The sequence below is a fragment of the Scatophagus argus genome, chromosome 9 (genome assembly GCF_020382885.2).
Source record: "Scatophagus argus isolate fScaArg1 chromosome 9, fScaArg1.pri, whole genome shotgun sequence".
NCBI classification, from domain to species: Eukaryota; Metazoa; Chordata; class Actinopteri; family Scatophagidae; genus Scatophagus; species Scatophagus argus.
Window position 1 is genome coordinate 11,909,787 of NC_058501.1, and position 10,866 is coordinate 11,920,652.

Here is a 10,866-nt window from a genome sequence, read left to right on the forward strand (position 1 = left end):
AACAAAATGTATACATTTCTAAAAAATCTACTCAATAATGGAAATACCAGAGTGAATCCTATAAGTGATCCATTGTTCCTTCTCCTTTTCCAGGCTTTTGAGAGTTGGCAAACTCAAACACATCAAATTAAAATCTTTCCTTTTGGTCAACTTTACTCAACAATATTGAGTTTTGCAAGTTCATTGAGGTATTTATGAAGTTGTACTCATTTTGTTTGACTGAAAGGAAATGAATAAAACAATACTGCGTCCACAGTTAATTTGTGAAGCTTTACCTTCATTTATGAAAGTTCTAAAGGCCAAAAGCTCCAGAGAAATGAGCCATGATGGTAATGTTTTTGTGTGTTGGCTTGTCTGTGGAAAGATGACTTTTTGTCTAGGTTCAATATTGGTTTATTTTACTTACAAAATTCAGCTCAGACCGATATTTAATGGGGATCTAGGATGTATAGTATGATATAGGGTGCTACAACTATAATAATATAATAATAATACTTACCTGAATGATTATCATGTCGGTTTCAATACCATACTATTTTTTTTTCCAAATATATGTGACACTGTTCAGGGTTGGTCTGGACTTACACAATCCAGGGTGGCTATGACCAATGCACAGTAATTTTCTAATATGACGTGGAAAATGATGTAAGGGTGTCTGGACCCAAGTCTAATTTTACTGCCTATTACTATCAAAACACAACAATAAAAGCAGAGGTGAAGGCCAGAGGAAGAGTTAGTCTCTGGGTTAATGAACTCTGACTCAATACATTTCTTAGCTGTCCCTCTGAAAGAGCTTCAAATAAATGTAGGAACATGAAAGATTAAAACAGTTTCTAATCTTACAGGACCAAACATTTTCTATTTTGCTCTTTTCAGTAGGTCTTGGTACCTGTTTGCCTAAATCAATTATTATATTATTATTACTGTCCCCATACTTTCAATGCTGCAAAAATATAATTTCTTGGATATCACAGGAATTTTATTTTGGACTGGATAGGAATGATTTATGGTGAGTATATATATATAATTATATATATATATTATATATATATACATATAAAATGCCCATGTGAGTATAGTAAAAACCTTCAGAGAATTAATCCATCATTGATCATTTACAAAATGTGACTTGGTACTGCTGATAACATAACAAGTTAGGAATACAATAGAGATAACAGAAATACTGCATCTTAAGATACATTATCTTTCTGTATTTCTGAGCTCCTCGCTTTCCTTCTTTTTGCTGATGCAGAATATGAAAACAACACAGAAATGAAAATGAAGAAAAAAACTGTATATCGCTGGATTCTGATAACTCTGTTATCCCTGTGTTTATTTACCTTTGTATCCATGCGTCCCCTCGTGTTGTATGTCTGCTTTAAACTTGAGTTTAAAGTATTCTTGCTTAGTGTGAGAACCTGTACGTATTGTTCAGCTGGATGCCTTTCGTCAGTTTAAAGTTGTAACCATCTGAGAAACAGTCTCTAGATTATCGTTATATATGCGGTGGTGACAACGTCTCAGGAAACGGATGTGACGTCATTTTCGAATGACGTTTCAATGACGTTTGCCATCAACAATCATGGCGGACTCTGAAGACGTCGCTGCTGTATATTTTGCTATCAGCAACATTCCTGTAGCATTTCGCTCAGCGGACCTGAGAAATTACTTCAGTCAGTTCATAGAAAGCGGCGGTTTTCACTGTTTTCACTATCGACATCGACCGGAGGTCCTCAGGGAGTCCGATGGGCCCGAAAATACAGTTTGTGGCGAGGGGGAAGAGGGCAGCTTCAGATCCTCGACTGAGGAGACTGACCACGTAACAAAAAACGGCTCTGTGAAGAAGCAGCTGGTGAAGTCGTGCTGTTGTGTCGTATCAGTTCATAACAAAGAAGCTGACAGATTCGTCAGGATGTATGCGGGAAATCACTGGATTAACTCGAAGGGGAACTGGCTGGCTCGACGTTGTATCATCAAGAGAGTAAAAGTTGCAGATGACGGAGGTCAGTGAGGCATTGATTGTGCTTCTCAAAATGTGCCTGTCTTTAACGAAGAGATCACCCCTCGTTTAGTCTATATTTAACGTGTTACTCTTGTGTTACACTAAAGAGGCATTCAGCCGATTTCACCGCGGTCCGTTTACAAGCGATGGGGGCTGCTCTGTGTCTCCACGGGTACATTTGTAAAACCGAAATCGTAGAAAAGAAAATGGATATCGTAAATAGAATAAGATTGGCTTGAGATTGGAGCCAAAAAAAAAAAAAAATCACGTACATCGAATCAAACAGAATACAAAAGTTGCATTAGAAACTGGGTTGCTGCAGTTGGATGCATTATGGGAAGTGCAGGATCAGCTCTTTGAAGAGCTTGAGCCAATCAAATGACTAACACTCAGGACACCTTGGCTTCAGTGGCTTTAATTTTAGCTATTATTTTAAGTCTGATTCTGGTAAAACCTTCGACAATAATGAAACATGCCTATTGCAGGTTATTAGCTTTGTTATTGTAAAACTGCACACATAATCACTTCCACATAAGGTTTGTAATTATATGAACAAAAGAAATGCCTCTCTGATACTGAACTTACTTGACTAGAACAGTAATATCAAAATTGCGGTTGTTTAATTTTTGTTTAATTCTTAAGCCCCAAACCTACTGATTCATAGAATAATTTTTAAGGGACGACTTCTTTCAAATGGAAACCTCTCAGTTACATAAAGAGTGTAGGGATTATGTCACCTGTGCCATGGCTTCTTCATGTAGTCCTTACTGGAAATTTGTTGTCTTATGTCATGTTTATTTGTGACGCCAAATGTTATTATTATTTTTTATTCTTACAGATGATGGGTCATTCCCATATAAAACAAAATATGAGCAACGGCACCGGGTGTCCTTAACGAAGCGTTTCACAGAAGCTGACCTCAAAAGCTTATCTGAGCTGAATCCACCTGCTCTGATGCAGAATGGAAATGTGGGCACACCAACTAAAGTGTTCCTACACCTCATCCAGTCCTGCCGAATGCCTCCCCGCCTCATTCGGAAGTTGGGCCTGACTTTCCCCAAAACCAGCTCCAGTCGCCGTTATGGCAATGTACCTTTCCAGTATCAGGACAGTCAGACAGTTCCGGCCAGAGAAGAGACTGTATTAACTGCTTCTGGACATGAAATATCGGGACCGGGCACTTTGGCTGCTCCTCCGTCAAGACAGAGGCGGTTAGCTGACGACACTGAAAAAACAGAGACTGATGAGCCACAGAATGAAGAGGAGGAAGAGGATGCACAGTCAAATGCAGATGATGTGGGTTTATATCCATTTATATTTTTTAGCATGTCAAATACAAATGTTGAAATGTAATGAAATGAATTGTAGAAATTGCTATCCCTAGCATCTGTGTTGCTGTAATATAGGGCTCTCTGACCTATTTTCACTGTGGTTTTTACATTATTAATCTTATTGGATGTAGGATGATGACTGTTGTGAGGAGTGGGAACGCCATGAGGCTTTGCACGATGATGTAACGAGCCAGGAGCGAAGCAAAGAGAGGCTGTATGAAGAGGAGATTGAGTTGAAGTGGGAGAAGGGCGGCTCAGGCCTGGTATTCTACACCGACGCCCAGTACTGGCAGGAGGAGGAAGGAGGTATGCAACATTAATCATACAGTTTTCCATCCTTATCAGAAGAAGCTCATATATCTTGATATGTGTTAATGCCACATCTTATGTAATCAGACTGCAGATAAACACAAAACTAAATTCCACTCTCTGGTTATAATAATAGACCTTGAAGGTATACTATGAGGAATTTATGGGTTGCTGCTTGTAAAGGTTTATAAGGTGCAGTAAGTGAGAAAGAGAGGTTGATCAGTTATTTTTCTCCAGAAGTGCTGATGCCTGTAAACGTCCTGATCACAGCAAAATACTAAGAAAATAAAAACGGGTTAAGAGGCATGGTCTCTTCAGATACAAACACTGCCACACATTTCTACTGGGTCATAAGAGGGATTATTTTTGTTTAAGTCTACGCGTTGTTTACTTATTTCTTGATGAGTTTTATGGATTTTCTTCACTACTGCTTCAAATGAAATGTATTTGCTTGATTGAATATTAAATACATTTGTTTCCTGTCCTTATTTTTTAGATTTTGACGAACAAACGGCAGACGACTGGGACGTTGACATGAGTGTTTACTATGATAAAGGTATCTTAAGTTAGTTTTGCATCTGTGATTGTCTTGACTGATGAAGTGAATCAAACTGAATTATCTCTTCAGAGTCTGATTTTAACACTGTCTTTCCTCTGACAGATGGCGGTGACATGGATGCCCGTGACTATGTCCGAATGCGGTATGAGAAAAGGCTAAGGGACGGTCTTGAAGATAGATCAGGACGCAATCAGTCTATTGGCAGCTTTGAGAGGTTCACTAAGGTATGGAGGTGGCCTATATTTTGACTCCTACCTTTTCTACTGTAACGATATGAGCAACTTCTTAATGTTTGGGTTTTCTTTTTTTTGGTTTGTTTTTTATTTTTTTAGGGCTTTGGTCGCCGTGTTATGGAAAAACAGGGCTGGAAGGATGGCGAAGGGTTGGGACACAGTCAGACTGGGATTCCTGAAGCTCTTGAGAATGACGGCCAACATCCCCATTGCAAAAGAGGCTTTGGGTGTGTATGAAGACAAAAACAGAACCTAACAAAATTTAACTGCTTGTGTGTTTTGAGTGTATTTATTAGTGTACTCCTGATGCTATTGAATTACTTTTCTGTAGGTACCATGGAGAGAAATTGGTCCTACATCCTGTAAAAAAGGCCAGAACAGATTTTCATATATCTACAGTGTATGACAAACCGAAAAGCATCGACGGAGATGATACGTTGCTGAGACGTCAACCCAACACTAGTATGAAGTACAGAGGCTGGCAGCCAGGAGGCAGCATTGGACCACAAAGATGACTCAAATTAAAGTATTTTTTTAGATTTTTAGCTGATTGTCTTACTTAATTGACTGTGCTATTAAAAAAATTCAAACCTTTCAGTGTACTTGTGCTGGTTTTGTCTTTTTATTATTATCATTATTATTATACATTATGCATCAAGTCGCTGACTCACTATCACCAAAAAAATGTCTTCCTATGTAATGCTTCACATTTGTGTCAGAACTATTAATAATGTGCGATAATGTTGAAATCTTGAAGTTACAGCACAGGGGTATTGAGCTCTGCGGTTAGTCACCTGCCCCTTGTGCAATGAAAAACTGTGCTTTTATTATGGCACGCCCGATACCTAACCCGGATGTACTTTAGAGTAGGCTAGCTAGTTAGCGGCAACGGTGGAAAGAAGGTAACCATTTCTGTTCTGATACGCATTTACATTTACACGTCCACAATATCATAACGGAAACTGTAGCCATGATAGTTGCACCATTGTGCTACATAAATTTTTATCAGTTGCAATATTATTAATAGAAAGTCTGTTTGATAACTTAGGTATCTGAGTGCATTAATCGTATCGAGTTGAACTGTTGCTTTCGCAGTAAGCTAACGCTAAATGCTGAATTTGAGTCTCTTCCACGCTAGTATCTGACACACTGATGTGACACTGTCAGGTAAACAACCTGGATGTTGACCTCCTGCACAGGACAACCCATGTGGCCCCTCTGACATCCTGATCCGATCTGATGTGATCCCCCAGTCCTCTTGACACTGAAACCATGTCCAGCCAGAAAGCAGTTTCGCCCCCTCTACGCTTCGGCCAGGTGGTCATCGGACCCCCAGGCTCAGGAAAAACCACTTATTGCCAAGGAATGCAGGAGTTCCTTACTCACCTGGGACGCAAGGTGGTTGTGGTGAACATGGACCCTGCCAACGAAGGACTACCATATTCCTGTGCGGTAGATATCTCCGAGCTGGTCACGCTGGACGATGTCATGGAAGGCTTGAAGCTTGGACCTAACGGTGGGCTCCTCTACAGTATGGAGTATGTCGAAGCAAATCTGGACTGGTTAGAGAACAAGATGAAACAGTACAGTGACTGTTACTTCTTGTTTGACTGTCCTGGACAAGTGGAGCTGTACACTCACCAGAGCTCAGTAAAGAATATATTTTCACAGTTGGCCAAGTGGAACTTCAGGGTAAGTTTCCTAAACATTCAGGCATGAGAATGATGATATGTCCCCTGAGCCTTAAACTGGCGCTTTATCCCTACAGTTATCATGCATGTACAACGTTAACATAATATTAAAGTGATTTCCACCCTCCATTTATTTCTCATAACTGTTGCCCTGCAACACTTTCTATTTTCTTTAAGCTAACAGCAGTGCACCTTGTGGACTCTCATTACTGCGCTGACCCAGCCAAGTTCATCTCTGTTCTGTGTACCTCCCTGTCCACCATGCTGCACGTGGAGCTTCCTCACGTCAATGTCCTCTCCAAGATGGACTTGATTGAACAGTATGGCAAACTGGGTAAGTTAAGAACTGTTTGCTGTTACTACACACACAAAATACCACAAACGAGATGGAGGATAACTATTGATATATGTACAAAATATAGAATTCTACATTTACTTTACTTACTACTCATTGTACGCCATGGTAATTTTTTTTCTGTCTGTAATCTTGTACAGCCTTCAACCTTGACTTCTACACAGAGGTCATGGACCTGAGCTATCTTCTCGATCATCTGGCCGCAGACCCCTTCTTTAAAAAATTTCGTCTTCTGAATGAAAAGTTGGCAGAGGTCATTCAAGATTACAGCCTTGTTTCTTTTGTGCCCCTCAATGTGCAGGTATCTCTGTTTACTTTTTTTGTAAGAATGACCCTCAGCAACTTGTGTTCAGTACATTTTAGATTTTTCTATAGCTGCAATGAAATATGCTTAAGTAAATTAAAAGTAGAATCACTGTGGATTTACAGATTCAAAAAGTGCTGTTAGGCTTAGGCTAAGTTAGAGGCCAGTTGCAAATGCCTGTCATCAACCCTCTGAATTTAAATTAATAGAAGTAATGAAATGTAATTCATATGATCATTTAGTGCCATATACAGAAACGAGGCCTTGAAGGCTCAGTTTCTTTGTGCGGCACAAAATAACTGGCAGAAAATTTGTTCAGCTGAAAGTTTTTTTTTAGAATAGAATACAAATTTTATTAGTTCAAACTTTGGTGCCAAATATTAATGAATTTTTACTTAATAGCTTTCTCTGGATACTGGGAGATTTTCAGTGAATGGTGTAATAATAATATAATAATAATAAGAAGAATTCCTCCTTCATTATATTTTAGTAGCTTGGTTGTAAAGGGTTTTATTACCCACAGAACACAGAATAGAACTGGCCTGAACATGTTTAACTCCTACATTAACTCACCTATGTCAAACTGACTACCTTTAAAGAATTTCCACAGGTCACCCACCACATATTTCATTTAATCAGCAGGTAAATTACAAGTCATTTTTATAAGTTGAAATTGAACACTGGATCAGTTTTCTGCAGATGGATTTGACTGTTAAAAGGAAGTGGGCTGTCTACATACAGTCCTCGTTCCCTCACATTATTTCTTTATGGAAAGTGATCCTATGTGTGCACCCAGAAACAGGAGTCTAGACTTCTGGCCCTTCACCGCACATGGGACTAGTAATTTATACAAATGGCAGGTTGGCACTCTTGTTTCCTTCAGGCTGGAAATGCAGCCTTGATACATTTCTGTTCTCTGTCCCTTTTAAGTTAAGCAGCCAATATTTCCCTTGGTTAAGAAACGCTAAAACAATGCTAAACTCATGAGTACTGGAGGACATTTTGGGTTTTATGGCTTTGTTTGCATGTGTAGCTTATCTCAAAGTAACCTACACCAAGGCAGTATGACCACATTTCCAAGATGGAGAAGTCAGCCGGTATGCTGTTCATATCTAATTGAGGACATGTAAAAAATCTAATTTTATTATTCCAAAAGCAGAAGTATGTTTGCCTTTAAACAGAACGTTGTCAAAGTTTCAGTGTTTTCAAGTTTTTTTTTTCTCCAGCATGATATTTTGTCATTAGGGAGTTTCAGTGAATTTCTCCAGGGAAAGCTCCTCAATCAGATGCTTTTGTTTTCTGTATCCAGGACAAAGACAGCATGACTCAGGTGTTACGAGCAGTGGACAAGGCCAATGGCTACTGCTTTGGAGACCTGGAGGAGAGGAATCTGCAGGCCATGATGTCAGCTGCTGTGGGGGCAGACTTCCAGTTCGACTCGTATCCTTTCCTAATCACAATGATGACTCATGGTGACTCATCTAGTTTAAAATCAAACCTGAAGATTTATGAGAAGTGGCTGAACTACGGAATAGTCTTGTCTTTATAAGGACCTTGGACAAATTATGCGACAAGTAATCTTTTAATATACATTTTAAAATGTGTTATGTTTTCTTAACAGTACTCCAGTACTCTTAGAGTGCAAGAGCGGTACGTTGAAACCGGTGGAAAGACTGTTGAGGAGGAGATGATGGACCTGTAAATTGAAAAAGCCGAATAAAAGGACAAAAGTGGTTGCCTTATTTGCACCAGTATGCCACGGGAGTCTTGGCAACATCCATTTCACTTGGCCTGAATTCTGAGCCTCTTTACAAAAGCAGAGGAGAGACGGGAACTAAATCTGGGTGCTGAAGATGCTTCAAGGTTGCGCTACCCCTCATAAAAAATCACAACAAGGACGACTGAAGGGAGTACATGCTGAGCTTTTCTTCAGCAGAGCAATGTGATTAATTGTATTTCTCAGTAGATGACAATAAGGAAATCTTCAGTATATTTTTTTAAAACGTGTCAAATGTAAAAGCACTTGTGGATTTTTTCTAATGTATTTTAGGGAAAACTCCACAGTATACATCCAGGGCTGCAGGTCTATGCCGTCATATTGATTCTGAACACAATAAATTGATCCCTATTAAAATAGACATTGTCTTTTGTCTTCTCTATGGTAATGAATTAACTGAAATTATAAGATTCATACTGTTATTCCCTGCTGCTGATGGTTTGGTGCATAAATTAAGTAACTAAAAAGTGTTCTGTTAGCGTTCTATTTTTTTCTGTGATAAATGCTGAATATTATGACAAAGGACTGTCCTCTTGCTTACCTCCTGGCATGTACATATATTAGTAAGGAGTATGTCTGACAGCAGGATACAGAGAACAGACAGTACATTTCCCTTGATATGCAGTGGAGTATAATGGAACTTGACAATCAGTATTGCCTCCAAGATGCAAGTGAGTGTATGTGTGCGGTGAATGGGTAACATGAACATTACATATTTTATGTTTAAAGAACAAATGGTAATTTGATTCCCAAATGTCAGAATAAAAGTACTACCAAATACTGTAATATTATCTATAGTGAAGACTATGATATTGCTATTCAAACAGAGTTTCTGTTCTGTAAATATGGAGATTGTGCAGCACGCTGAGTATTTTAAAAAATAGCGTTTAATCCCATATGTTTGAAATAATCATGGGCTACTTAGTAATGACATAACTGCATAAATGGACTATTTTTTTTTGACAAAGGCAAAGTGAATCGACAACATCACCAACGCATCAGAAGATCAGAAGTAGGCTAGTAATGACTTTGGCCGAGAACGAGGGCTTCTGTATATTGGGTCTGTTTCTTGTCCAGCAGGTGGCACATGTGTTTGCAAATCCCCCTCCCAGATCCATGAAAGTCTGCTCCAGCTTTTCCCAGCAGCCAGAACAGAAAAATTAAGTCAGGCGGGGAGAGGAAGCTACATTAAATCTGTTTCTGCACAACTGGCCCTGTGTATGGTCTCTGGGATGGAAGAATCTCCGTCTTCCTAAAAGCAACTAAAACACTCTTTCTTTTAATGCTCAGAGCAGTTTCCCACCGCTGCTGTTGTATTCTGTGAAGCCCAGTTTCAAAACCCAACATCCGCATTTTAGATACACCTCAAGCACTGAACACACGGTTTAGACCGCCTTATACAACGCACATAAGACACGAGGCTTGGTGTGCGTGCATGCACTTCTCGTGCATCGTCGTACTCAGACTAAAATAAAGCGAGATCCACACTGCGAGCTCGCACTGATGTGGGAAATCACATTAACCCCGTGTGGTATGATGTGGCAGTGAAATTACATGTGGACAGCTTGCCTGCAAAGCTCTCTGCTCTCCTTGCATTAGGGGGGTGTGTCAGGCAGAATGTTAAATTGTGTTCCGATGTTTGTACATGTGATCAAGTATGCCTTCTCACTGGTACTTCCTGCCTTTTTTTTTCCCTCCCTGTAAGCCCCCTAGAGGTAGATGTGCGTTTGTGTGCGCGCGCTTGTGTGTCTCGTGTGAAGAGAGAGAGAGAAATGGTTTATACGTGTGGCGCGTGTGTGTGTGTGTGTGTGTGTGTGTCGAGAGTGAGAAGAGAAACCGAAAGACAATCCTATCCCATTTACACCCAAAATCGGAATTTTAATCAATATCAATGCGAACTATTAAACGCACCATTAACCGTATCATGTATAGTTTCATTCTTTTTAATAAAAACTCTGTGTGTGTCACTCTCTCTCTCTCACACACACACACACTTCTCATTACCATCCTACCCCTGCTCAATGCTGTGCACACACCCTGTGGGTGCCAAAAATGTCTGCTTCATTTCACTGAGGAGAGAAGGGGAAATGCTCTATTTTTCTAATTGTTTGGAGACTTTGAAACTGTCATGCATCCTCTGTCTGGTAGATAAGGTCTTTTTTCCCTCCTGCACGGCATAGTTCAATGTTAGAGTGAGAGAGAGCGAGAGAGAGAGAGCTGGAGCTTGTGCACCCATCCCCCCACACTCAGGCAGCAGAGGAGTGTTTCTGCTGGAGTGAGAGACAGACAGAGAGGAGAGGAGAGG

The 10,866-nt window shown here is 39.9% G+C and overlaps 2 protein-coding genes across 3 annotated transcripts; both read left to right on the forward strand.

Moving 5' to 3' along the window:
* The first annotated feature begins 1,519 nt into the window (after window positions 1-1,519).
* gpatch3 (G patch domain containing 3) lies at window positions 1,520-5,036 on the forward strand. Its single transcript, XM_046400214.1, has 7 exons — window positions 1,520-2,003; window positions 2,841-3,298; window positions 3,465-3,639; window positions 4,139-4,198; window positions 4,304-4,425; window positions 4,534-4,661; window positions 4,766-5,036. The coding sequence occupies exons 1-7, from the start codon at window positions 1,583-1,585 to the stop codon at window positions 4,947-4,949; spliced, it is 1,548 nt and encodes a 515-aa protein (XP_046256170.1). The 5' UTR covers window positions 1,520-1,582; the 3' UTR covers window positions 4,950-5,036.
* A 158-nt stretch (window positions 5,037-5,194) lies between these two features.
* On the forward strand, window positions 5,195-8,922 carry gpn2 (GPN-loop GTPase 2). 2 transcript variants are annotated; one of them, XM_046400216.1, is made up of 6 exons: window positions 5,195-5,336; window positions 5,602-6,126; window positions 6,303-6,459; window positions 6,621-6,781; window positions 8,094-8,224; window positions 8,414-8,922. In XM_046400216.1, exons 2-6 carry the CDS (start codon window positions 5,707-5,709, stop codon window positions 8,484-8,486), a joined length of 942 nt encoding a protein of 313 aa, XP_046256172.1. In that variant the 5' UTR covers window positions 5,195-5,336; window positions 5,602-5,706; the 3' UTR covers window positions 8,487-8,922. The 2 variants fall into 2 exon arrangements, with proteins under 2 accessions (XP_046256172.1, XP_046256173.1); XM_046400217.1 differs by having other exon boundaries at window positions 5,268-5,336; window positions 5,634-6,126.
* The last annotated feature ends 1,944 nt before the right edge of the window (window positions 8,923-10,866 follow it).

Bases quoted from the DNA above. Each gene is read 5' to 3' on its own strand.
- gpatch3 (XM_046400214.1), top strand. From the start codon at position 1,583: ATGGCGGACTCTGAAGACGTCGCTGCTGTATATTTTGCTATCAGCAAC. The intron at 2,004-2,840 runs GTCAGTGAGGCA...TTATTCTTACAG, and splicing joins AAAAGTTGCAGATGACGGAG to ATGATGGGTCATTCCCATAT. The intron at 3,299-3,464 runs GTGGGTTTATAT...TATTGGATGTAG, and splicing joins CACAGTCAAATGCAGATGAT to GATGATGACTGTTGTGAGGA.
- gpn2 (XM_046400216.1), top strand. From the start codon at position 5,707: ATGTCCAGCCAGAAAGCAGTTTCGCCCCCTCTACGCTTCGGCCAGGTG. The intron at 6,127-6,302 runs GTAAGTTTCCTA...ATTTTCTTTAAG, and splicing joins TGGCCAAGTGGAACTTCAGG to CTAACAGCAGTGCACCTTGT. The intron at 6,460-6,620 runs GTAAGTTAAGAA...AATCTTGTACAG, and splicing joins TGAACAGTATGGCAAACTGG to CCTTCAACCTTGACTTCTAC.